Raw genomic sequence first — 27879 nt, 5'->3', positions numbered from 1 at the left:
CTTGTTGACCGGGAGCCAGTGCAGGTCTCTCAGGTGCCCGGAGATGTGGCTGCGGCGGGGGATGTCCAGGATGAGTCGTGCTGAGGTGTTCTGGATCCGCTGGAGTCTCTTCTGGAGTTTGGCGGTGGTTCCGGCGTAGAGGGAGTTGCCGTAGTCCAGACGGCTGGTGACAAGGGCCTGGGTGACCGTCTTCCTGGTCTCGGTGGGGATCCATCGGAAGATCTTACGTAGCATGCGCAGGATGTTGAAGCATGACGAGGAGACGGCGTTGACTTGTCTGGTCATGGAGAGGGAGGAGTCCAGGATGAAGCCCAGGTTGCGTGCGTGGTCTGTGGGTTTGGGTGCGCTGCCCAGGGCGGGGGGCCACCAGGAGTCGTCCCAGGCGGAGGGAGAAGATCCCAGGATGAGGACTTCCGTCTTGTCCGAGTTCAGTTTCAGGCGGCTGTTCATCATCCACTTGGCAACGTCTGTCATCCCTTCGTGAAGGTTGGCTCTGGCGGTGGCGGGGTCGTTGGTGAGGGAGAGGATCAGCTGGGTGTCGTCGGCGTAGGAGATGATGTTGAGGTTGTGCTGGCGTGCGATGGTTGCGAGGGGGCTCATGTAGACGTTGAAGAGTGTTGGGCTGAGTGAGGAGCCTTGAGGGACGCCGCAGGTGACTTTGGTGGCTTCTGATCTGAACGGGGGGAGGCGGACTCTCTGTGTCCTTCCGGCGAGGAAGGAGATGATCCACTCCAGTGCCTTCTCCTGGATTCCGACGTTGCTGAGGCGCTGTACTAGGGTACGGTGGCAGACAGTGTCAAAGGCCGCGGATAGGTCCAGGAGGATGAGGGCCGCTGTTTCTCCGTTGTCGAGCAGGGCTCGGATGTCATCGGTAGCTGCGATCAGGGCGGTCTCGGTGCTGTGGTTGGCCCGGAAGCCAGACTGCGAGGGGTCGAGGGAGCCGTTCGTCTCGAGGAAGGAGGCCAGTTGCTTGTTGACAGTCTTCTCGATGACTTTTGCCGGGATGTGTGCCTTCGTCAGTCAGTTCAGTGACTGGCCATTAGGTGTAGCTGTTACAACTGGTTCTCTTTACTCTTTCAGTATATGCCTTCGCCAGTCTGTTCTGTGACTGGCCATTAGGCGTCGCTGTTACAACTGGTTCTCTTTACTCTTTCGATGTGTTCCTTTGTCGGTCAGTTCAGTGACTGGCCATTAGGTGTCGCTGTTACAACTGGTTCTCTTTACTCTTTCGATGTGTTCCTTTGTCGGTCAGTTCAATGACTGACCATTAGGCGTCGCTGTTACAACCATTTCTCTTTACTCTTTCGGTGTCCCTTTGTCAGTCAGTTCAGTAAGGCGTTGTTGTAGCTGTTGCTGTTTACTCTCTCACAGTGTAACCTCAGTCAGTCCCAATCTTTGATTCGACGTTTGGTGTGGCTCCTATGCCTGTATGGGTCTCAATATCTTTGTCTCCTCAGTCAGTGGTATTCTTTGATTGGTCGATTGCTGGCATTTCTGATCCACAGTCTTTCCTCTCCACTCACGCTTCCAGTATGTCACTACTGACCATAACCAAACATTTGAGCTACAGTGGGTTCGCTGGGAGAAGTAATAATTACAATTGTATCATTGACAGAAGTACTTTGAATTGTGGAGTACTTAGCACATGAAAGTACTTAGCATGGGGGAGCATTTTGATTGCGGGAGTACTTTGCAAGGTGCATGTGCACTGCTTTGCACAGAGGAGTACTTTGCATAGGAGTACTTCGCCTTGAAGAGTACGATTGCACAAGTACTACTTTTAGAGGGGAGTATTTTGCTCAGACGCGCTGCATGCAGGGAATAGTACTTTGCATGCAGTACTGCTTTTATTGGGGTAGGACTTGTTTGCAGGAGCCCTTGTCTAAGAGCTGTGGACATGCGTTCCGATGAGTATGATACAGTCCTGTATCATGGCAAATGTTGTTCTATTGCGTGCGTAGAGTTGTCGTACAACCTCTAGCTCCTTGCGTTGAAGTTTAATTCTTTGCTTTTTCAGACACCGTTGACGATCACACTCTCCTCTGGCTGCTGAACCACGTCCGCCTGGGGATCCCTGAGCTCATCATGCAGATCCGGCACCACAAGCACACCAAGGTCTATGCTTTCTTCGTCACCGCCACTTACGAGAAGTACGTCCGCACATCCTTTCATCCTTCCATTCTATGCAGTCCTTACCATGGACACCCACATGGCACACCTGAGCATTCTGCAACAGATAACTCACAGAGAGAGATCTCCACTCTGAGATCCTGTACTCAAAACACAGATCTCCCAGGACCTCAAGGTCAGAAGAGATCTGCTTCCAATTACTACCCAAAAAGCATTCACTAAAAAACAATGATCCACTCAGCAACAAAATTTTGAGAATCTATACTCTGTATCATTGACCAAAACAAAGATTTGCACCCAAGACCTTTCTGAAAATGACTTCAAATCAATTCAATTGTTTCTAAGAAACTTACCAATATAATATCAGTTATTCTGTAAAATGCATCTGTTACATTATTGTTCCGTACTTGCATACTAAACCTCTGGGTAATCATACAATTCATGATTGTAGAAGATTGGTTAAAAGTCCTGCAACAGATTGTGGACCCAAACAAGAGACCTGGGCCAGAAGGCTGTTATGTTCAAGATCTCTGGGTCAGAAGGACGTCCTGAGGCAGATCAGGGAGTCAGAAGAATATTGACCGAAACAGGGATATCCTTGAGATACTGTGTGATAAGAGCGACAGAACACTAAATTCGAAAAAACCTCTTGTTCATTTGACTGACCCCGATGGCGGTCTGCGCCAGGTCATTGAAATCCAAGAAGGCTATTTTGAGATAACAGACACAGTCCATGAGTCTTCATAAATGCCTCCAGAATTTGTTGTATTTCAACTGCATTGCAAGATCTGCCTCCTATTGGTCACAGAGGATAACGATTTCGCCGTCTGTTGGGCCAACTGTGAACTACAGTATTTCAGTTTGTCTGGGGTCCTGTGGACCTCAGCATTGCATTCTGAGCCAAACACTACATCTCACTCAACTTGGAACAACCTGGTAGGTTTGCTCACAGGTTCCCTGAGCGCAAAGTCTAGTCTAGTGTTTTGGTATAGCGCATGGCGACCCAAAGGCCTCCCAGCACTGCGACAGACACCATAATATTCTACGGCTGCAAGGGGATCAGTCACAGAAAAGCCGCGTCTTCAGGGCCTTAAGGAAGGGGAGTTCAGGCTCTACAGGGCCTTCCGAAGTTTAGGAGCCAAAAACAAGGTGGAACGCCCATCCCATTGGGATTTTTGATTCTAGGAACCCTCAGGGGACGAGCTCAAGAGGATATGAGGGATCTCCCAGACACGTATGGGGAGGCTAAGTCTCAACCGAGAGGGCCCTTTACTGTTGAGAGTCCTATGCATAATGCAGAGTGTCTTAAACTGCACTCGGCGTTCCACCGGTAACCAGTGGAGAGCTGTCATAGCAGACTGGTGTTTGGGAATTTTTATTAAAAGTCGGGCATCGGCAGTCTGCAACTTTCTAATGACATAGTGGGGCGAGCCGAGATGCAGGGCGATTCCATAATCAAGGCGGGACAACACAAGGGCCTGGACGATCACTCTCGTAGCTGTGAACAGGAGAAGGGCGAGAACCTTTCTCAACACTCAGGAAGCCATAACACATGGCAGCAAGCTTCTTCGCTTGATGATCCATGGTGAGACTGATGTCTCACCACATCCCAAGGCTCTTTATTGTGTTTTTTGGGGCTGGCAACTTGCTCAAGATGTCTGATAGGGGACTCAGAAGGTTGCTGGGAAAGTTATTACCGAGCAGCATCACTTCTGTTAATTTGCATCCAGCCATCCAACTGACTACTTCATGAGGGCAGGAGATCAAAGAAAGGTGACGGGAACTGCTGTCAGATGAAACTGAAATGACCAGCTGGGTGTCATTGGCGTATGAGACCAATCACAAACCAAATGAATGAACAATCTCGGTGAGAGGGTGCATGTATAGGGTAAACAAAGTGGGGCTCAGGGAGGAGCCCTGAGGAACCCCAAAACTCAGAGAAAGAGTGGCTGAATAGCAAGACTGATCCAAGACCTGGAAAGAACGATTTTCCAAAAAAGAGGCGAGCCATTCTAGTGCTCTGCCCTCGACACCGGCCCTTGAGACCTTCGAATGAGAGTATGCTGATGCACGGTATCGAAAGCTGCTGTGCTTTCGAAGATCTGTTCACATGCCAGAAAGTGAGACCCTATCTCTTAAAACTTGAGAGAGTTCCCTCCTTACTGTGATACTCACCTTTTCACACCTGTTTTTGACAAACACTGTCTCACCACCAAAGGAATGCAGATGGAACATCACAATAATAGGACCTCTTCCAAACCATGAATCCAAGATCTACAAATGTGTTCTTGTGATCCAAGGGTACCTTGAACCAGTCTTTCATTGATATTGAAGCTGCAAACATTCGCAAATTTGGAAAATATCTAAAAGCTGTTTTTGCCCCTCATCAGTGAATAAATAAACCAATTTTAAATTGTAATAATATCCCTGAATATAGTCTCATGTTAATCTCTATAGTAGAATCACTGGAATGTGTGCCTTGATATAAAGGTAAACACACCCTGTATTAACCACATTCTGTTCTCCGCTCAGTTTGCTGCGGGGGGCGGAGGAGATTGGGCTGCGGAAGCCAGTCAAGGTGGAGTTTGGAGGCGGAAGTCGGAGTTTCTCGTGCGAGGAGGACTATATCTACGAGAACATTGAAAACGAGTTTCATTTCTTCACATCTCAGGTGAGAGAGCCCAAGACTATGAGCTCAAGCGCGCGCACAATGCACCAGTACGGTCAACGAACAGTGATCTTCTGGAGCCCTTGCTCGCTTGCTCCCGCTAGCGAGCAAGGGCTCGCTTGCGGATGATCCAACCTGGAACTACCTTTTCTTAACCCTCTGGATCTCAGGCCATGGCTGTTCCCTACTCCTCATTCCTCATGCAACACCAAGTTTTTGAGTGTGTTCTTCACAGAGGCATTCTTTGGGTGGTCACAGGACTATGATATAGATGCATCAAGCTAAACACCGCTCGCAAAGGGGCAGATTCTCAGAATTTGCCCCTTTGCGACCGGTATTTTTGCATTTGGGATGCATCATCAGTTGAACTTCATGGTAATTTGCAAAAACTTCGAAAAATGCACTAAAGTGCATTTTTCAAAGTTCCATTTTATACACAAACATGCCCTTAGGGCATGTGTGTGTGCAAGATGTACACATATGCAGATTTCAGGGGTGCAACAGGGTGTCCTTTTGACACCCTGGCATCCTTGAAATTGCAATCTCAATTTGTGATTCTCTAATTGAGAATCGCAAATTGAGATTGTCTTCCCATTCATTCCTATGGGCCTCTAGGCCCATAGGAATGAATGGGGAGGTATTCCTTAATTGGGAGTCGCAATTTGCGGGTCGCAATTAAGGAATTTTAAGAAATCGCTATTTTTTAAGCGAGTTCTTCATGCATAGCATTTTGCTATTCCTTATTAGCGAATCCTTATTTTTCGCTAATAAGGAATCGCAAAATAGATGCTTGATGAATCTATGGGTATGCCTCCAAGTTGGAAGCTCACAGGAAAGCTGCTTCTACAAAACAAGTCACCCAGCATCTACTTTTAAATCTTTAAAACCTTAGTAGAAGGGAAAACTGAAGTACTTAATATCCACTTTAATTGGCTTTTACTGAAAGAATTTGAATATAATGCAATGATGCATAAATCCAGTGTGTGGGCAAGTTCTCTCGCCTCTGAGTTATCATACTCTCTCAGTGCTCACAATATTCTCCTAGTGAAACTCAGGTCAGAAATTGAGGAGAGTAATTTTGAAGATAGTTCCAAATTCTCCTATTTTTATGCATGTGTTTTTTTCCTTGGGTGGCCTGTGAATGTACTAAAAGCTGCAGAGCTCCTGGATGCGATGAAAAGGGGGTTGGGCCACCGAGGCATCTTATTCGAATATCTCTTCCACATAAGATAAAGAGTTGTTGCAATGCCTTCCCTCTGGTCCCTGCGTGCTCTCCCCTTCTCGCGTGAGGCAGTGTGTAATCTACGAATCCGCCATATAGTGTTATAAGGATCCATAGAGTTATCTGGTCAGAGACATAGCTCTTTAATCTCTTCGACGCTGATGACGGAACCGCTCTGTCATCAGCCGCGGTGGCGCTGTGCTGATAACGGAGCGGTTCCGTCATGGCCCGCCCGATGCGCCTGCGCGGCGCTGCTTTCACCCCTGCGCGGCGCGTTCTATTGAGCGGGCGGGGCCATGACGGAACCGCTCCGTCATCAGCACAGCTCAACCGAGGCTGGTGACGGAGCGGTTCCGTCACCAGCATGTGAGCGCCGCACGGCCCCCCCGCCCCCTTAGCGCTGCGGCGGAATAGCCGCCATAGCGAAGGTGCTAGGTCTCAGAGCAACCATCCTACCTATGTAACAGAAGCTACTCTTACCTTTGCAGGAACGACAGGAAATCATCCGGTATTGGCTGGAGAACCTACGGGCGAAGCAGGGAGAATCTTTACACAACATCTACTTCCTGGAGGGGCAGCCAATCAGTGAGTCTCTTGCAGCAGGGTCACTCTGTTCAGCTTCAGCAGGGTTATGCAGCACTAACCGGTCCCCAGTCCTTGCCAGAGAGTGATGGGAGCGTCTAAGAGGGTTGAGCGTTGCCTGCTGTACAATGAGATGCTTCCTTGGGAAGATGTCCAGGGGCTAAACTTCCCTCTGGAATATGAGCTCTTTATTGAATTCCACCCCATCACCACCTATAGGAGACAGTTCCCATGTACATTCTACCATCACAGTGATAGTTATTCTCATGCTCCTCATTCCTTTAATCTTCTTCTCTTCTCCCTGCTCTCTTCCTCTCCGTTCTTCTTCCTGCTCTCCTCGGCTCTCTGTTCTTCTTCCTGCTCTCTTCAGCTCTTTTCTTCTTCCCGCTCTCTTAAGCCCTTCTTTCTTCTTCCTGCTCTCTTCCTCTCCTTGTTTTTGCCTGCTCTCTTCCTGTCCTTTCTTCTTCCCGCTCTCTTCCTCTCCTTGTTTTTGCCTGCTCTCTTCCTCTCCTTTCTTCTTCCCGCTCTCTTCCTCTCCTTGTTTTTGCCTGCTCTCTTCCTCTCCTTTCTTCTTCCCGCTATCTTCAGCCCTCCTTTCTTTATCCTGCTCTCTTCCTCCCCCTTCTTTATCCTGCTGTTTCTCCCCTTTCTTCTCCCTACTCTCTTCAGCCCTCCTTTCTTCTTCCTGCTCTTTCTCTCCTTTCTTTTTCATGCTCTCTTCCTTGCCTTCCTTCTTCCTGCTCTCTTCAGCTCTCCTTTCTTCTTCCTTCTCCCTTCAGCTCTCCTTTCTTCTTCCTGCTCTCTTCAACGCTATTCTTTTTCGTGCTCTCTTCGTCCTATTCTTCCCGCTCTCTCCGGCCCCCATTTCTTCTTCCTGCTCTCTTTCTCTCCTTTCTTTTTCCTGCTCTCTTCCTCTCCTTTCTTCTTCCTTCTCTCTTCAGCTCTCCTTTCTTCTTCCTTCTCCCTTCAGCCCTCCTTTCTTCTTTCTGTTCTCTTCAGCTCTCCTTTCTTGTTCCTGCTCTCTTTCTCTCCTTTCTTCTTCCTTCTCTCTTCAGCTCTCCTTTCTTCTTCCTTCTCCCTTCAGCCCTCCTTTCTTCTTTCTGTTCTCTTCAGCTCTCCTTTCTTGTTCCTGCTCTCTTCAGCTCTCCTTTCTTCTTCTTGCTCTCTTCCTCTCCTTTTTTTGCCTGCTCTCTTCCTCTCCTTTCTTTATCCTGCTCTCTTCCTCTCCCTTCTTTATCCTGCTGTCTTTCTCCCCTTTCTTCTTCCTACTCTCTTCAGCCCTCCTTTCTTCTTCCTGCTCTTTCTCTCCTTCCTTTTTCGTGCTCTCTTCCTCCCCTTTCTTCTTTTTTCTCTCTTCAGCTCTTCTTTCTTCTTCCTTCTCCCTTCAGCTCTCCTTTCTTCTTCCTGCTCTCTTCAACTCTATTCTTTTTCTTCCTCTTCTCTTCAGCACCCTTTCTTCTTCCTGCTCTCTTCCTCTCCTTGTTTTTGCCTGCTCTCTTCCTGTCCTTTCTTCTTCCCGCTCTCTTCCTCTCCTTGTTTTTGCCTGCTCTCTTCCTCTCCTTTCTTCTTCCCGCTCTCTTCCTCTCCTTGTTTTTGCCCGCTCTCTTCCTCTCCTTTCTTCTTCCCGCTATCTTCAGACCTCCTTTCTTTATCCTGCTCTCTTCCTCCCCCTTCTTTATCCTGCTGTTTCTCCCCTTTCTTCTCCCTACTCTCTTCAGCCCTCCTTTCTTCTTCCTGCTCTTTCTCTCCTTTCTTTTTCATGCTCTCTTCCTTGCCTTCCTTCTTCCTGCTCTCTTCAGCTCTCCTTTCTTCTTCCTTCTCCCTTCAGCTCTCCTTTCTTCTTCCTGGTCTCTTCAACGCTATTCTTTTTCGTGCTCTCTTCGTCCTATTCTTCCCGCTCTCTCCGGCCCCCATTTCTTCTTCCTGCTCTCTTTCTCTCCTTTCTTTTTCCTGCTCTCTTCCTCTCCTTTCTTCTTCCTTCTCTCTTCAGCTCTCCTTTCTTCTTCCTTCTCCCTTCAGCCCTCCTTTCTTCTTTTTGTTCTCTTCAGCTCTCCTTTCTTCTTCCTGCTCTCTTTCTCTCCTTTCTTCTTCCTTCTCTCTTCAGCTCTCCTTTCTTCTTCCTTCTCCCTTCAGCCCTCCTTTCTTCTTCCTGCTCTCTTCAGCTCTCCTTTCTTCTTCCTGCTCTCTTCCACTCTATTCTTCATCCTGCTCTCTCTACGACTCTATTCTTTTTCGTACTCTCTTTGTCCAATTCTTCCTGCTCTCTTCAGCTCTCCTTTCTTCTTCCTGCTCTCTTCTGCTCGCCTATCTCACACACTTCCTCTCTCTCTGTTATCGACTCTTTTACACTCTTGATATCTCACTTTCTGTCTCTCACTCTCCTATACAGTCTCTTCTCTTCCCATGCTGTCCATCCTTTCACGGTTTCCCTCACATTTATTGTCTTCTGTTTCTCCCTTGCTCTTCCTTTCACTTCTCATCCTCTGTTATTTTATCCCTCTCCCTGTATCTCAGATATGCTATCGCTTCCCTCTCTCTCTTTCTAACACATGCTCTCTCTCTGACTCCTCTAGTTCCAGAGTTGGCTGCCCGGGGCGTGATCCAGCAAGTGTTCCCCATCCACGAGCAGAGGATCTTGAATCGGCTCATGAAGTCCTGGGTGCAGGCCATCTGCGAGAGACAACCACTAGGTATGAAAGCCGGAGCGACTAGGGTGGAACCTCCAGACTCAAAGACTAGAAACTAGAAGAGCTCAAAGGCGTTCACCCCTCTTTCACATGCTCCCCTCTCACTGCTGTGAATCCATGCCCCAGGCCTAACTCGCATGTCCCGCTAGAGTTCAAGACTTTACTCATAACCCTCTTCCTTGAATGCACCTGAACTGAAGGGGAAGATCACAGAACCCCCCTGTAGACCTTATGATCTGTATGATTATGTTATTTGCAATGCCCATAAGTTGTCCAGATGTGGAGTCTACCTTCGCCGCTAAGGCACATTGTTTTACCTGTTGTGAAGCGCTCTGATACCCTTGGGTCCAGCTAGCGTTATACAAAATTTATAATAAATAAATAAATATAAATAGAGTACCGCGTAGCATTCACTACTGCGTGTACAAGACCCCCTCAATGGGATACGCCAACCCGTGTACAAGCTGAGGCGCTCCCGTCTTCAAATAAGAAACCCCCAAAATCTATGTCATAAAGTGGACCGAGCTTCACTCAGGGTACTTGACAATGTGTGTCAAGTAAATTCATTTAATGTCACACATCCAATAATAGCAGAACCAATACGAATACAGGTAAATGCCGCTATTACAATATATAGTGCATACCACAAATTAAATTGTCCAAGTGGTGTCCCTATCTGTGTATGTACTCTATTCCTGAAGAAAGCATGATTAATACTATTCCCTGGGCTAAAGATAGAAATTAGAGTCACATGTATAATCAATCATTGCAATCAGGGTCTCACTAACACAATCAAAAAGTGTAAAAATGTCAACCTCCTAATGCAAAAGCAATAACGGTAGATCTGTGGAAGATGGAAGTTGAGTATTTCGTTTTCAATATTGTTTCTTGTTTACTTTTGTAAGAAGACCGTAGTATCCAGTAAGCTATTGGACAGTACCACAGTAACCACTTAGTAAGTTAGAATATAAACACTTTAAACCATGGCCAAAGGCTAAAATAATATGGAGCAATGTTAAACTCCAAGCTCAAGAAATTGAAAAAGATCTCAAATATATAATGGGGATTTTTAAAAATTAACTAAACAATATGCACTGGCTATAAACACTCAAAAGGAAAATATTAAAACCTAAGCAAGACAAATGTGATAAGCAGCCCTAGTTCTGGGAAATATAGTTAGTAACAAGAATTACAACATAATTACAAAAATAAGAGTATTAAAATATGAAAATTAAGGAAGGACTAGAGTCCTTTTCTTTTTCCATCATAGGTTCTTTTGAAAACCTCACTCACACCTTTCTTTTTCTGCCTCACTTTAAACTTTTAAGTTCAGTAATCCCTAACAGAGAAAAAAAATTACTTATCACTGAACCATCATAGCAAGGTGTGATCAGTTTGTATAATTATGGCTAATAAATGAAATCATTCAATTGCAAGGGATAAAGAGTGCTGCAAAGTTAATCAATAATTTGAAACCGAAATCTATTGAGTTACTGCAAACAAATTTGTTGAGATATTTTTAAGGACGGTGACATTGCATGCCATTGTCTTGGAACAATGCACCAACTAGGCTCCTAGGGGTCTTTAATTCCTCTCCAAATATCATAACTGTGCTGGAACACTATTTTTTATTTTTATTTGTCGTTGTGGGAATGTCCGTTGTGATCACCGTTGTCACTGACTGGTGCCTAAATCCTCGTCTGTCTCTCTTTGCGTCCCCCAGATGACATCTGCGATTACTTTGGGGTGAAGATCTCCATGTACTTTGCCTGGCTTGGATTCTACACGTCCGCCATGGTTTATCCAGCTGTGTTCGGATCCATGCTCTGGTTCTTCACGGAGTCTGATCAGGTGAGAGGGTGGAGGCTTCAGATCAGGATGCAGGAGGTTGAGATGCAACATAAAGGCATTTCAACGGGGCTCTAAGGTGTGCCATAGCCACAGGATTTAAGAAAGAGAGACCCGAAAGAGGGCGCCACAGGTGGGTCAACGGAGCAGGATTGGGCGGAGAGAAATGCAAACACGGTGCCACAGATAGGACAACTGAGCAGGATGCAGGTTGTGAATCATGCATACCGGACGCCATAGTTGGGTCACTGGTGAAGTATGTCAGAGAGAAGACATGCAAAGAGGGCATCACAGATGTGTTATCGGAGCAGGATGTAGGAAACGAGACTTGTAAACATGGTGCCACCGGTGGGGATAGGAGCAGGATGCAAGATGCAGGAAGTGAGGGATGCAAATTGGGCACCTCATTGGAGGTGCCAGAGAACTACTTTGAAGGAAAGAGGCAGGTTTAAATTACTGTTCCTCAACCAGTTGGGTCCTCATCAGAAACAGGGTGTTGTGCCGAGAAGGAAAAAGTAAAGTCCTGTGACATTGAATAATAACTTCTCATGGCCATGGGAGATCTTCAGGGCTCCAGATTACCCGTTTACTGCTTCGAACGTTCAGCGCCAGTGCTGAACGTTCGAAGAAACGGGTGCGTCGGCCGTTGGACGTGCGCAGCACCAGGGAGGTAGCTCGCGCGACGTCCAATGGCTGACGGCAGCAGGGATAGAGTTAATAGTACCAGGGGTCACCTGGAATATTGTAAAAGAGATATCTCTACATGTGTGCAGCCCAACTGTGCAATCCTGACCATGAGCGCAAGTCTTAGGTTTCCAGTATGATTTTTCGGACAGAGTATCCTACTGCGTTTCTTTTTTTTAATGCCAACGGTGATACTGTACTTAATCTGTTGACGGAACTCAGTCTTCCAGTTTTATTTTCCAGACCAGCCGCGACATCAGCTGTGTGGTTTTCGCCCTCTTCAACGTGGTGTGGGCCACCCTATTTCTGGAGGGTTGGAAACGCCGAGGGGCAGAGCTGGCCTACAAGTGGGGAACTCTGGACACACCGGCGGAATCCATTGAAGAGCCACGTCCACAGTTTCGGGTCAGTAGTGTTCTGTTGCATGTTTTACTTTCAAAATTCCCTACATTTGTTAACATTTATGCTAAATAATTTCAAAACTGCTTTACGGTGATGTCCTGGATTGTAAATTAGAATCTTAGTACATGTGCCTTGGAACATCTTGTTGAGCACTTACACCTTGTTTTCTTTTTTTTTATGACCCCAGAATCCTACCTGTAAATGTTATCTCTCCTTTTGCTAGAAGAAACCTTTAATGCTCTGAATGTTTTGTAGAAAAGGTTTCTGAACGGTATTAAAATGATCATATCGGTGTCCGTGCAATCTTGACGTTTTGTTGGACTTTGCGAAGGGGGATATTGTGAACAGGTTTGCACCAGTTTCACATTTGTAAATCTGGCTCCATGAGGTAGGTGTGCCTGGTTGTAATGGGATCACAGTGTAGTGTGTTTGTTGCATAGAGCCTTAAACTAAGTGAAGATACAACGCCTTGGGTTCAGCTCCAGCGTTGGCTAGTCTGGTAACTGAGCTTGAAACACTTGAGTTTCCCCTTACCCTCTCTTCTCCTGACCAGCAGTAAAATCCCTCATTCCTTCCTGCAACGTCAGCTGAGTTCAGTTATGTAAGGCTTCTGCTCAGCGAACTCTGCTAAATCCCCACTACTAAATCCAGGAATTGCTGTGAGATTATACTGGACTGACGGCGCGAAGCAGGCGAGAATCCATCATCATACACTTCTAAATGCTGAGCGCATTTTAGAAAAATTAATTTTTGGGAGATTACTGTAGGGTGAGGAATGAATAGGGCAAACCACAGGGGTCAAATCCCAAAGCTGTTTTAAGATCCCAACCGAAGTGTTCAATTGGAGCCCGCAGCGTTGTGCAAAGCAGTTGGGGTGTGGAATTCCAATCTCTGTTTCTTGCTTATAAAGTCAATCAATCAATCAGTGCATTTATAGAGCGCGCTACTCACCCATGAGGGTCTCAAGGCGCTAAGGGGGGGTGCTGTTACTGCTCGAATAGCCAGGTTTTGAGGTGTTACCTGAAGGTGAGGTGGTCCTGGGTCATACGTAGGTGAGCGGGGAGGGAGTTCCATGTCTTGGCGGCCAGGTAGGAGAACGATCTTCCTCTGGTGGTGGTTCGCCGAATCCGTGGGACGGTGGCGAGGGTGAGACTGGCGGACCGGAGCTGGCGGGTCGGAGTGTAGAAGGTGAGCGGTTGTTGAGGTATTCGGGGCCCATGTTGTGGAGCGCTTTGTGTGCGTGGGTGAGGAGCCTGAACGTGATCCTTTTGCTGACGGGGAGCCAGTGCAGGTCTCGTAGGTGGGCAGATATGTGGCTGTGACGGGGGATGTCGAGGATGAGTCGTGCGGAGGCGTTCTGTATGCGCTGAAGTCGTTTCTGAAGTTTGGATGTGGTTCCTGCGTATAGGGCGTTCCCGTAGTCCAGTCGGCTGGTGACTATGCTCCTATCATAGACCCTTTACTGAAAACCATCAAATTGTTCTGATGTCTGTGACTTTCCCAAAAAAACTAGAAATGGTTGGTCATTAAATGGCAGGATTTCATGAGCTATTTGCACCTCCTCATGGACAGCATGGCTTCTCGGATGCACATCCACGCGGTTTCGCAGCTTTGTCTCCTTTTGTTGTCGACAGAGTCTGAGAGAGTAGAACTCACTGTGTTATCTCCTATTCCAGGGCGTGAAGAGGACCAGCCCGGTCACCAACTCCGAGGAGTTCTACTACCCGGCCTGGAAGCGCGTCCTTTTCCAGTACTTGGTCAGCCTGCCCGTCTGCCTCGTCTGCCTCTCCTTCGTCTTCCTGGTCATGTTGGGCTGTTTTGAACTTCAGGTCAGTGAACACAAGTATCTTTTGGGGGTTGGAAGTTTCAATTAAAGGGGGACCCCCCCTTCAGAGTATCAGACTCAGAAGACCTTCACGCCAGCACCCTAACCTGCCTTCTGCTTTGACTCATTAAATTACCTATTTCCTTAGGGGGAGGGATTGATAATTCTTTCTTTGTCGAACCGTTGCCTTATTTACCTCAAAGCAACAACGATTACTTCTAATGGGCACAAGTTTTTCCACTATTCCTGTCTTGATATTTGTAATGGAAAGAATAACAAATTGAGCCCAAACAGTTTTTGTTTTTGCATAAAACACCACCCATTCATCTTCCTTACCACGAAGGAGTGACTCCGTAGTGTGGAAATTGAATCTGTCGGTGATGATCATCTTGTAATGTTTGCTCCTCCACTGATGAGGGCAGTAAATCTTGGGCCAGTCCCGGCCACGTAGAGGTGGCCAGTAGCTGTCTGCCCTACTACAAGTTCTATTCACTGCAAACCCTTCAGCATCCTGGTTTTAACACTAAGATGACCCGCTTCACACAAATTCACTATGTATTTAATCCCACCACTGCAAACATTGCACACAGTTGCAAACATGCTTTGAGTGTTAAGTATTGTTTGAGAACTAGACTTTTAAATCCATGTCTAGACATACTGATCAGACGTATTGTTCGCCAGGGAAAGGCCCCCCCATGCAGGCCGAACATAAGGGTGGCAGCCCCATGCAGTGAAGAACTCGCTGAGCAGTATGGCCTGGTGAGGTTGCCAAGGTGTCCCAAGCCCTAGATAGAGCTGGAAGGCCTCTTTTGATGTTAGCGAGACTAATTCTCTGTTTCTGCGAGATCAAACAGAAAAGACTCTTTGACCCTAGTAAGTAGGTGAGGAGGGCTACACCACCCCCTTTAATGTAAGCCAGAGAGGTCCCTTGTTCCTATGAGATCAGATATGGAGGGAGGGAGTTTCATCTTCCAGTTAGGCAAGAAAGAGAGTGTGAGAGTTATCAAGAGAGATTCAGTGACCTCACGAAGTTGGAGAAATGGGCCCGATATCACTTCATGTCCGCGAGAGACCTTCCATGTTGCTTTGAGGGGGAAGATAAGGGGTCACACTGCAACAACCACTAAAAATAAGTTAGTGTGCCCTCTCACCCACTGTTTTTGACCATACCTGCATATTGCCATCGAGATTAGCTCCGCGCCGACCGGGGAAGGCTCCCCTCAACAAAAACTCCCGCAGGCTGCTGAGACCCCCACCGTCTCCCTCCCGCCGTCCTGCTGTTATCAACATCTTCAGTGGGGCCGCCGAGTGGAGCGAGGCGAGGGGCTGCCTACAACTCCCGGCAGCCCTCGAGGTCTCCAGCCACACCCCCAGCACGCCGCGTCAGGAGGCGCATAAAGGGCGTCACTGCTGCATCGAGCAGTGACATGCTGTTTTTGACCATACCTGCATATTGCCATCGAGATTAGCTCCGCGCCGACCGGGGAAGGCTCCCCTCAACAAAAACTCCCGCAGGCTGTTGAGACCCCCCACCGTCTCCCTCCCGCCGTCCTGCTGTTATCAACATCTTCAGTGGGGCCGCCGAGTGGAGCGAGGCGAGGGGCTGCCTACAACTCTCGGCAGCCCTCGAGGTCTCCAGCCACACCCCCAGCACGCCGCGTCAGGAGGCGTATAAAGGGCGTCACTACTCCCTCTCGCGGGACGCGAGCGGGATGCTGGGCGAAGCCTGGGCCAAGGGTGGGCCCATCCTAGCCCGTCACAGACCGGAGGAGACCGGGCCGGGCGCACCCCCCTAACATCCAAGCCAAGGTAAAAGCCTGCTACAAAGTCACAAAGTATTCTATCACCATTCATGACACATTAACTATTTAAGGTTCAATCACTTTATTTTTCTTGGTAAAAACACTTAGAATGACAACAAGAAGCTCTAGAAGCAAAACCAAAAAAAACAACATGACGACCACAGTCGGCCCCATCGAACAATTTCTTCACAAAGTAAACGAAACTATAGACCAAACAGTACTGATGATCGATCGCCGAGTCTCTTACGAGCTAGATCAAGCACGACGCTCATCAATGGGCATGTTGGCACAGGCTCAAACACCAAAGGTTGTACTTCAAAATAAGTTGTCTTTGGAAACAAACGATGAAACAAATACATTACCAAACACAGTTGATCTATCAGTAGCCTTGCAATTGTCTAACTCACAATCCTCCCAGGATCTCGAACAGACCCCCGATATTTTTGCAAGTTTACAGCCAACAAATAATGATTTAACACAGTTAGAATCCAGAGGTGTCAGGGAGGGAGCAATCCCTAAACAACAGATCCACAGAGAATCACACCCTAAGAGCCCAACACATATTATTGACACAAACTCTGATTCCGAACAATCTTTTAGTGACCAAAATCAACAGATTATTGTTACCACAGAATCTACTAACAATATTATTTCTGATGTTCATATAGTTGAAGATCACGCGAACAGGCTTAACCCTAAACATACTCGACAAGATATGTCGGTTTCTCACCCGAAAAGTACAACAAGAAATACCAAGGTAGAACAATCCCTGCTAAAAGAAATCCTGGAAATAGTAAGACATCAGCTACAACCTGTACAAAAAAGCCTCGAAGTAATAGAAAAGCAAATGGCTATACTAATCGCCACCGTCAAAACAACTACTAATCCAAGGAAAAATGATTTTCCACCCTCAATAGGTACAACCACCAACTCCAGTAAAATCAACGCCACTAACACACCGAATCAATTAATGAATAACTCGGTTATCACAAATACCATAAATACAAATACAAGAGAATCAGAAAAAAAATCAATGAATCAAACTCTTCCTCTGAAAACTCAGTCCAATCAGGACAATGTTAAAATCACTTTAGGTCCTCAAAACCAACCACCTGCAAAACCTATTCCTGCGAAAGCACTGCCGGTAACAACCCCTTCCATTCCACTTGTACCAAATACTTCCCGACAGGAACAACCACAGAGACAAACCAGTAAACCAGAACGACCTAATAAAAGATGGCCAAAATCAGTAAATCTTCCACCGGAAGCTGCACCCTTCGTAGCCATATTAACAGGGGTCCCAGAACTAAGTAAGGACACAGATGAACCGACCTGGTCCTTACTAAATAAAGCACGCTATTGGCTAAACATCAACAGGCCCAATCACCCAAATAACAACACCAGAATCACCACGGTGAGAAGGGCCTCTTGGATAGGTCACCAGCCAAAAACAATCCATGGTGATTGTATAATAGTCAACTTTGAAAGCCCACGAGCAGTGGACTACATCTGTTCTTGGGACACTCTAGAAAATAAAGAAGGAATAGACGTTAAACGTTTATCCTTTTTATACCCTCGACAAAACCATCGTTTCGAGAATCCTAACTGGCCATCAAGTTGGTCCTGGAGTCAACTTGACCAAGGACCAAGAAATTGGAATCAGGGCGACAGGGGTCAGGGAAATAACCAAAGGTACCACTCTCAGGGGGACTGGGGATACGACCAAAGAGACCAAGGAGACCGCAATAACTATGGCAGGAGGGCATATCAATATTCCCACAGAGAACCCTGGACCGGAATTCCAACTTTCAATCATTACAGCTGCTTAGACATGGTCGATTGACCGTTATTACAGTTTTGTACATCAAGATCTCCACCCAATACTAGAGTACAACTACTTTCGTCAGCTAATAACCCAAAGATCAAGACGCCTGAAAAGACTCAAAGCCTGCGTAAAATCATAATACACGACCAATCTCCAAAAACTATAATTCAAAATGCAGACAACCAGACTAAAGACCGTCCTCTTTATTCCAATTTCGAAACCAGACAGCAGATTCTGTCACACCCTGCTTCAAACAAACGACAATGCGAGACAGTTTTGAATGTAAACCCTCCAAACATAACAGCAGAGGCAGAACCCTTCGACCCGTTGATTCAATCAGTTAACATTAATACAGTTGTCGAAAGGAATATGTTATTCTGGAATGTGGCGGGCCTAGCAACTAAGCATATGGAGAAAACCTTTCTAGATCTGGTTCACACAAATGACCTAATCTGTCTTCAGGAGACATGGTTGAACGACCCAATCCACCTGGTGGGATACAGAACATTCTTCTCCCATGCAACGAAGTCACAATCAGGGAGAAGTAAAGGAGGCCTAATTACATACATCTCCAATCTTTGGCCCAGTCAAGAAATATCGTCTATTGCACTCCACCAGAATTATCAGGTTATTAACATTAAAGTAACTAATCAAGTTATCTATACTATAATAAACTTCTATAACAATATGAGTCTGGCGGAGTTAACCAAAGCTTTGAGCGAAATTAGCGTTGTGACAAACGAGTTGAAAATTAAATATGCCAAAATCACACATTCAATAATTTGGGGCGGAGACTTCAACCTTCATATATGCAGTAAAAGTAATGCTCCCACATGTGGGATTACAGACGATCAAGACAACCTTTTAACTCATTTTTCTCACACGGAGGAAGAAAATAACATGCAGGCTATCATGTTCGAGCTAGATATAGGGTTTGCGAACATGATAATGACTCCGATAACCCAATTTACACCAACTTTTCATGGAAGAGGCGCTCAAACATTAATTGACTACATCTTAGTCTCTACAAATAACGCCACATGCATAAAGCATTTTTAAGTGAATAAAAACGCACTCAGCGATCACTATCCACTCAGATTAACATACCTAGAGCCTGATCATTACAAGAACCAAGTTAAGGACCATCTGGGCTTATTGCACCAAGATACACTTACATTAAATAGATTGAACGGTTTCACCCTAAAATGGGGTAATTTAGACCAAGAAACAATCAGCGCAAGAATAATTAAAAAATGCAGGATCGATATCGACAACTGTCTAAACTCTACCGCAACGGCATCTGAAATTCTGACCAGATACAATGCAATAGTGAAAACTATAGGTAACGAACTAACTAAACCCAGAATACAAAATAATACACAAAGAAAAGGTTGGTTTAATACTCAGTGCACAAAAGCTTATTCAGATTTAAAGAAAGCCCTAGCAAAGAAAGATCGAAATAGAGAAGAGATAGTGCAACTAAGGAAATTATATATGAATGCACTTAAACAAAGGAAAAAAGAGATACAGTGTAACCTCTGGACTCAACTGATAAACAGCAGCACTCAAAAAAACAGTGTAGCCTTCTGGAAAATAGTTAAAACTCCATTTTTAGCTGGAAATAATGAGGGTCCTTCCTTAGATGTTGCAATAAACGCGGAGGACTGGGTGCAGCATTTCTCAGGGGTCTTTGGAGAGGTCAAATCCGGAGACTTAGCTCCTCCGCCTCTCCTCCCTTTGGTGAAATACCCGATAGAAATAGAGTTCACCATTAATGAAACAATGAAAGCTATAAAGATTGCAAAGAACGGCAAAGCGCCAGGACCAGACTCCGTTCCTATGGATTTATACAAACTCCTTCCTGATCTCTGGTCCCCTCTTTTAACCAAAGTTCTGAACGCAGCTAAAGAAACTAACCTCCCCAACTCTTGGTCAACATCGATCCTGGTCCCCATTTTCAAGAAGGGCAACAGGGACAGTCCTTCCTGCTATCGCCCCATTTCCCTCCTGGATTCGGTCGGAAAGATGGCAGGGAGGATACTTCTTGACCGTCTCCAGGAGTGGTCAAAAGATCACGGGGCCCTTTCAGATCTTCAATACGGGTTCAGGGCTGGCCTGAGCACCGTGGATCAAGTTTTGAATTTAACATTACTGGCTGGAAAATACACAACAGCAAAAAAATCAAGCCTACACATGGTCTACGTTGACCTAACGGCAGCGTTCGACTGTGTGGAACATTCAAAACTCTGGTTAATAATGCTGCAAATGGGGATCCAGCCAGCAATTGTAGACTTCCTACGCGAGTTATATTCTGGCGCCACGGGAAAAGTATGATATGGGACAGAAGGCCAATTTACAGATAGCTTCCCAATACAGAAGGGGGTCAGGCAAGGGTGTGTGCTGGCCCCCTTCTTATTTACGCTCTACACAAATGGACTAGAAGCTGCAATGTTACAGGGCGTAACAGATTACCCAGAAGTGGGCCGTCGACCAATCCTGGCATTGTTATACGCCGACGATGCGGTGATCCTCGCGCGAACCCCGATTCAGCTACAACGGGCCCTAAATAACTACTGCACCTTTATGTCAAGTCTAAACTTAAAAGTCAATATAAAAAAAACGTATGTGATGCACGCCGGTACCAAGGGGAAAAAAGTGAAGACAATTTTTGTGGATAAACTGCCCCTTGAAAGAACTAAAACTTACTCATATCTTGGCATCACTATTGACGAAGAGTTCAAATGGAAAGAAGCAATCATCTCACGCAAGCTGTCACTTATAAGAACAGTCGGCGCTTTAAAAGCATTCTCTCTCCATCTAGGAAAAAGACCCCTGGCCGAGATGATTAAAATCTATAATGCAAAATGCATTAGCACGGCGATCTTTGGAGCAGGAGTTTGGGGAATAACAAACGTCGAACAAATACAGAAAGTCGAAAATTCCTTCTTAAAATTCCTATTAGCTGTCCCAAAGAGCACAACTACCTTTGGGTGCCATTTAGAACTTGGAGTGGATCATATCTCAGATCTTATTAAGATCCAGCCCATAATGTTGTGGCGCAGAATATGGGCTACGGACGAATGCCAGCTCACAAGAGCAATCATTGAGGACTGTGCGAAACTAGAATATATGAAAAGGATAAAATGGTTATGCTACGTAAAATCTTTTTTTGCAGATATTGGTCTTTTGAGGTTTTTTGATGAACCACAGTCAATAACAGATATAACAAAAAAGGATCTAAAAAAGCTATGCCTGTCTCATCTAAACCAACTACGAATAATGACCGAAATAAGAAAGACATCAGTTCAACACTGTCTAATGATACAATCGGCTCCATCTATCCAACCTTATCTGCAGCATGACCTGACGCAATTTGAAAAACTTCTCCTCACCCGCTTTAGGTTTAATCTCTTTCATATTATGGTTTTATTCCCTTCCCAGAATGTTTGGACACATAATATGACAGCGTGCCCCTGTGACTTCATTTCGCCTCAGTCCACAATTCATGTAGTTTTCTTTTGTAAATTTTACATGCCACTCCGTAAAAGATGGATTTTACCTATTTTAAAAGTAATGAAGCTTCGAAGATGCCGCCCTGCATACCTGGCGTTGCAGTTTTTGGAAAACAGCTTAGTGTCAAAATCTGTGGCACATTACCTAAAATTGTGCCTTAGGCATCATATGAACCTATGAAATTCATAGAGCTGCCTTTAATATGGACCTTAGTAAATGTCTAGTCCTTTTTAAGAGAGATCAATTTTTACATATCATGAATTTAATGTTTTATAAAAATGTTTTTATTTGTATATTTGTACTTTTATGGCTTTCTTAATGAAAACCGAATAAAGTTGATTTTGATTTGAGTCAAATCTATGTGAACTCTTCACACAAAACCCTTCATGACAAGTGTCCAGTACAACTTCTCACAGAGACAAATTACCTGTTTCTAGTTTGTATAAGGTTTATTGAGGTGATCCAAAGGCAGGTTCTCTGATTGATCCTGATTTTTCTGTTGTGCCCCCCTTTCCTGCTCTTTTATTCGGACAGGAATTCGCCCTCAGCATCAAGGAGTTGCCACGCATCGTGCGCTTCCTCCCCAAGATTATCCTGGCGGTGTTCGTGGCCACCTGCGACGAGGTGTACAGGAAGATAGCGTACTGGCTCAACGACATGGGTATGTTCTCGCCCACTACGACTCTTCCCAAAGGATGGGAGGAGATGTACAGTAAAACAGAGGATTACTTGGGCGGTAATGGCGGGGATTGAGGCATTTAGAGGGGAGGGTTTCACAGAAGCAGATTACACCTTTTTTCCATCTATAACCAAATACCTTGATCCCTGGGGTGCATGAGTGGAAGATTATGGTTGGCCAAAACTGTTAAGATTCCCAAACAACAACAAGTGAACAATGTGTACTTTGCTTTTACAATAGCATGCTGTAAAACCAGCTCTCCATTTACACAGCTGATGCACTGAGAGCTCAAGCTGTTGCATGTCAGGTGTAAGACGTTCATCCATTTATTGGCCCTGATAACTTGCTTGTGCCCCGGATAGGTGTGAGGTATGTACCAGGCACTGTAAATACCTCATACTCTATATTCCCTCTGAACACAATTAATCCCACGTGGAATTGGTGGGTTTTGCATGAATTTCTAAATGCATCAGAATTTTCCAGGTATTTTCCTTCAGTTTATTTTGACAGGTTTGTCCTGTTAAATTGTTTCTCAGTGACCCCCGCCAGCAATTTCTGGCCTCCAAGGTGTCCTCCTAATTTTTAATTTAATTTAATTTAATTTAATTGTGGGTTTATATAGCGCTAGAATCAACTCCCGGAGGAGTATCTCCGCGCTTCGACCGCTGGGGAACCCGCCCTGGCTCACCCTGAGAGATGGTCCCTAATGGGTATCTCTAAGGTGCGACCAAGCATCCCCGGCGGTCTGGGGGGCCGTTGTGAAGATGAGGCAAGCTAATGCCCAGAGTTGCCGAGTGTGGTTTCTGACTAGAGTAGGCACCGAGGCGAGAATTATCGAGCCCGCTGACCCTGGTCCACGACCCTGCCGCGTCGGGAATCGAACCCTGGTCCCGGGCCATCCTCTGCTTACGGGTCTGCCGCCTCTAACCAGTGAGCCACACCACTCCACCTATTGCAGTATCAGCATTCATGAGCGACTCTAATAATTTTCGAGAGAACCAAGTTAGGCCTGCAATGTTGTCTGATTGAATATTGTAAGATTAACAGGCCTGTAATGTATTTCCAAAAGACACATCTGTAATATGTAATAAGTCTCAGAAGGACCATGTGTGGTATCGGGAAAATGAAAAACATCTGAATGCTTGGAAGTTTAAGTATTTGGGAACAATGTCTAGGAGCCAAAACCGAGAGTCATCAGCTGGTGAGTTAGGATGACTCTTATGGTTAAACTGGCGCGGGTCGGGGGAAGGATCTTCCAGTAAATGCCCTTCTGGACACCTAGAAGTCAAGGATATCGACCCATCTCTCTGGTGTGTGCTACTGTGATGCTAGGCTCCAAATAATCTTGACCAAACATAAGTTATTTTTTTTAAAAGAGCCTTATTTCACCAGCTGCTGCTGAGAGCCAGACTTGGACTTGCAGAAGCAAAGCCTGTGATTCACAACTTCAGACTTTGCGAAGGCGAAACAGTGAATTGCAGTGGACGTTGCAAGCTGGAAAAAATATTTCAGACTCATTAAACACTTATGGCAACTTAGTCTCAATTGCAAAGAGGCGGGGTGTGAAAGGGCATATTCCCCTTTAGGAATCATGTTGGGCAGCCTCAGAGGGTGCGGGTGGTGGTCCAGCGGACCACCGGCAGATATAACAAGCATTTGCAATGCAATAGGTCTCGCATTAGCAAAGTTTGAGCTATTGGTCTTGTAAATGACAATTTTTTTTATTTATGTGTTGGTTTTGAAAATAGCTAAATTAATAGCTTTGTCATGTACAATGCCAATAGTTATAACTTTCGCAAATGTGACACCTATAGCATTTGTAATGCAACATGTTTTGAATATATGTGACTTGGATGTATTGATATTACAAATTACAATGGCTTTTAATTTTTTTAAATAATTAATACTTAAATAAAATTGATTGTAATTTATAATGGCAATAGCTTAAACCTTTGTAAATAACTTTTGTGAAGACTATGTTCAGTGTATTTTATTGTGGCGCAAATCCAAGAACAGAAGTGAAATATTAACATCTTTTTGTGACATTTGTAATAAAGCTTGAAACATTGAGAGAACATATTTGTACCAGTTGTTGAATGGTTGCGCAGATTGATGCTGGGGTGGCGCTGAGTGATGCTGTGGTGGTGCTGAGTGGTGCTGAGGTGGTGGTGGGGTGGTGCTGAGTGATGCTGGGGTGGTGCTGAGTGATGCTGGGGTGGCGCTGAGTGATGCTGGGGAGGCGCTGAGTGACGCTGGGGTGGCGCTGAGTGACGCTGGGGTGGCGCTGAGTGACGCTGGGGTGGCGCTGAGTGACGCTGGGGTGGCGCTGAGTGACGCTGGGGTGGCGCTGAGTGACGCTGAGGTGGCGCTGAGTGACGCTGTGGTGGCGCTGAGTGACGCTGTGGTGGCGCTGAGTGACGCTGTGGTGGCGCTGAGTGATGCTGTGGTGGCGCTGAGTGATGCTGTGGTGGCGCTGAGTGATGCTGTGTTGGCGCTGAGTGATGCTGTGGTGGCGCGGAGTGATAATGTGGTGGTGCTTAGTGATAATGTGGTGGTGCTTAGTGATAATGTGGTGGTGCTGAGTGATGCTGGGGTAGCGCTGAGTGATGTGGTGATGCAGAGGGCAGAAGGGCACAAAAACAAGGGAAAAACGAGTCTAGCAGAGGGCAGAAGGGCACAAAAACAAGGGAAAAACGAGTCTATCCTAGGGCAGAAGGGCACAAAAAGCGAGTCTAACAGGGGGCAGAAAGGCACAAAAAGCGAGTCTAACAGAGGGCAGAAAAACAAGGTAAAAACGAATCTAACAGAGGGCAGAAAGGCACAAAAAACGAGTCTAACAGAGGGCAGAAAGCCACAAAAATTAAAGGAAAGCAATCGATCTAGCAAACATGTAGATATTTATCAGCGTATATTTTAAAAATATACTAAGGCACCCGTGTGTATAGAACAAAGTCTTTTTTTAAACAGGGAAGGCACGTGCTCTGAGATAGTTCCGTTCCGTTTTGAAAAGTCACCTCCGCGTGAACAATCAGCACGGATATCCGCGCAAAGATTAGGAAAATAAATATTACATTTGCTTTCACAAAGGGGAGCTGCTGAATAGATCCATATGCATGCGAAATTAATTAGACGCTATTCGTGACATCGAAAGCAGTACCTGGGACGGAGGACACCTTCAGGGCATGTAGAGCATATGTTGGAATGCTACTTAATTGACTCATTACATAAATTAAGCATTCGTTTTTAGAGCACACACAGCCGAAAAGATATCTTAATTAACAGAGTATAAATTACGGGGGTGGTGGGAGGAGTTGATTCCGTAATGCCCCCCACCGCACTTCCCCATGAGCCAAAATGAGAGGACAGGAGAGGGAAAGAACCCAAATAAGACTTTTTTTATTAAGGCGGGGTATTTACATAATAATGACCGTAACCATAACGCTAATATTATGTTTTATTATTGTTGTTGTTATTTCCATTCTTATTGGCATCGTCGTCATCTATGCAGTAAGTCACAAGAATGAGTGATCCCGGCGCTTTCTTTGGACTTGGTACTCCTTTTCTCTTTCTTGGTATGTGACATTGACCAGCATATCTGCACGACGCACGGAGAACGCGGCGAACAACATGTTGCGGCAGAAACCTGTTTTGCGTGCAACCAGCTGGGCTGGGTGAGCTGACATCCTGCCGGCACTGCGGGAATTGAACAGATTCTGCATTGAACAACCTGCATCTGTGCGCCTTGGAATAGTTTCTGCGCACTTTGAAGTGAAATACAGATGATTGGTTACAGATAATTAATAATGTGAATCGTCTACCTCGCCCCTTCATTCCCATAGAAGGATAAAGAATGAATCGCTCGCCTTTCAGGTAGCGAGGTAGTGACAGGTAAATATTAACGCAAAAAACACACAAAATAAGAGCCCCCCCACCCCCCCAATCGCTTCCAGGCGAGACACCTCTCAGTCTAATGATATCCTGTTGAAATGTACACAGGAACATTATAAGGTCCATTTTACATCTCCTTCCTGTGTTTCGTTCTGTGCTCGTCAAGCCTCTACAGTAAAATAGGTTTTCTTGTGTTCGTTTGCATTCGTGATTTTGAACCGTTTATGCAAATCTGAGTTCCGTGCAGGTTGTTCAGCTACTGCCCGAATAAGAGCTCTTCCTTGCTCCTGTATGATGGCGTTCCTAAATTGGTATTTAATCCTCTATTTATCTCTAATAACCCGTTTTCCGGCTGGCTGGTCGTGTGAGGTCTCTCTTCGCATTGATCATTGCGGGAGTTTACGTAGATTGTAGAATCGACAGAGTGCACGTGTTGGACCTGAAACTGAAGGCTGACAGATGTGTTAAGTCTGAGTTCGATAGCGCTGTATTGCCACTCGCGACGCTTTAGCGTCAGGCTATCTCCGGCCTTTCCATCGCCGCATACGTCCATTCGGTCCTTCTGTGTGTCGGAGCCCTGATCTTTGCAAGCACCGGGAATCCGGTAAAAGGATGGCAGCGCGTGAGTCTCGGCTGGAGGCGTTTCTGCGACCACATGGCCTGGGAGGCTGCACTTCTGACAGGGCTGCAGTGGGCACCAGTACTAGCCCCAAGCATGTGGTGAGCGGCCTTCTGCACACGAGTATAGACATGAAGATTGGGGACCCCTTCGTGGGCAATTTCCCTAAAATTATAGAAGAAACCGCATAAGTACATGGGTGCGTCTGTCACGGTACCGAGAGCACCGCATTATTTTTCCAGGGGGGGCGTCTGCCTAGGGTACCGGAGAGTACCGCATTATTTCAGGGGTGCAGCTGCCAAGATGCTAGAAAGCACCGCTTAAGGCTCCGCCTGCCAGGCACCGGCAAGCACCGCATTATTCCAAGAATGCCTTTGCCCTTTCACAGTAGAACATTGCATTATTCCAGGAGTGTCTCTGCACTGGTACCAGAAAGCACCGCATTATTCCAGGAATGCCTTTGCCCTTTCACCGTAGAGCATTGCATTATTCCAGGAGTGTCTCTGCACCGGTAGCAGAAAGCACCGCATTATTCTAGGAATGACTCCGACACTACACCTTGAAGTACCGCATTATTCCAGCGGTGTTCCTGCCACGGTCACGGTAAGCACCGCATTGTTCCTGGGGTACCTCTGCTACGGTACCATGGCGCAGTATGCCCCCGGAGGAGCACATGGTGTGTGTACTGGGCTGGCACTGGCACATCCATCCCACTCTGCTCTCTGGTGGGAAGTGACCTTCCTTTGACTTCTGGACTCTCTGCTGGTTGTTTCCGACTTGGAGTGAAAGCCAGACCCTTTGCGCACAGCTGACAGGTTACTCGCTATAGTTGGTGCATTTTTTACTGCTCCTTTATAGTGCTCTATGGCTCCTCAAATATTATTATACTTGCCTGAACTCTGAAATAGTGCAGCAGAGAAACGAGCACACTACTAGTGTTTCCGCTGAAGAACTTGGTTTGAAAAAAGTAGAAACAAAACAAGTCTTAATCAGAGATACGGACCGTCGCTTCACTGTCGTGCATTCCGTGGTTGTGGAAAGATGTTTACGAAGAACGTGTGCATTCAGGGTCCACCTGATGGCACGCGCTCAGGAACAGAAGGAGGTTGTAGTATTGCCCCCACATGGAAGCGCTTATTAAAAGGGGCTCCCTGTTAGTGCATGGTGCTTTTGTAGATTACAACTCTAGCAATAACAAGCAAAACAAGTGACGTCAGGCGGGCGCGTGCACTTCCGCGCAGGCGCAGAGTGTTCTTGGTCGCTTCTCCGGCACCCGCCCGCCCATCCATCGGGAGCCGGGCAGAAGGAGCCCACATGAAAACAGGACAAGAAAAGAGCCTGGTGAGGTGAGGTAAGGGGGGGGGGCGTGTGTGTATGCAGTGTGTGTGTATGCGACGGCGGGGGTGGGTTCTCTGTATGCGTGCGTGTGTGTATGTGCGCTCGTGTGTGTGTCTCTGGTGAGGTAAGGGGGGAGCGTGTGTGTATGCAGTGTGTGTATGCAGTGT

At 46.2% G+C, this 27879-nt stretch overlaps 1 protein-coding gene across 2 annotated transcripts in view; it reads left to right on the top strand.

The window, feature by feature from the left end:
* Positions 1-27879, top strand: part of ANO8 (anoctamin 8) — a 168321-nt gene that overhangs the window by 89792 nt on the left and 50650 nt on the right. For both annotated transcript variants that reach the window (XM_078671158.1, XM_078671157.1), the window contains exons 3-10: positions 2018-2150; positions 4663-4801; positions 6509-6605; positions 9176-9292; positions 11013-11140; positions 12065-12226; positions 13900-14052; positions 21723-21849. In XM_078671158.1, the coding sequence (XP_078527284.1) occupies positions 2018-2150; positions 4663-4801; positions 6509-6605; positions 9176-9292; positions 11013-11140; positions 12065-12226; positions 13900-14052; positions 21723-21849 (1056 nt within the window). The remainder of the gene's footprint in view (positions 1-2017; positions 2151-4662; positions 4802-6508; positions 6606-9175; positions 9293-11012; positions 11141-12064; positions 12227-13899; positions 14053-21722; positions 21850-27879) is intronic.

This window comes from Lissotriton helveticus, chromosome 12, assembly GCF_964261635.1.
Source record: "Lissotriton helveticus chromosome 12, aLisHel1.1, whole genome shotgun sequence".
Taxonomy (NCBI): domain Eukaryota; kingdom Metazoa; phylum Chordata; class Amphibia; order Caudata; family Salamandridae; genus Lissotriton; species Lissotriton helveticus.
Note: the sequence above shows the minus strand (reverse complement) of the source record. Positions and strands in the feature narration are given on the sequence as shown.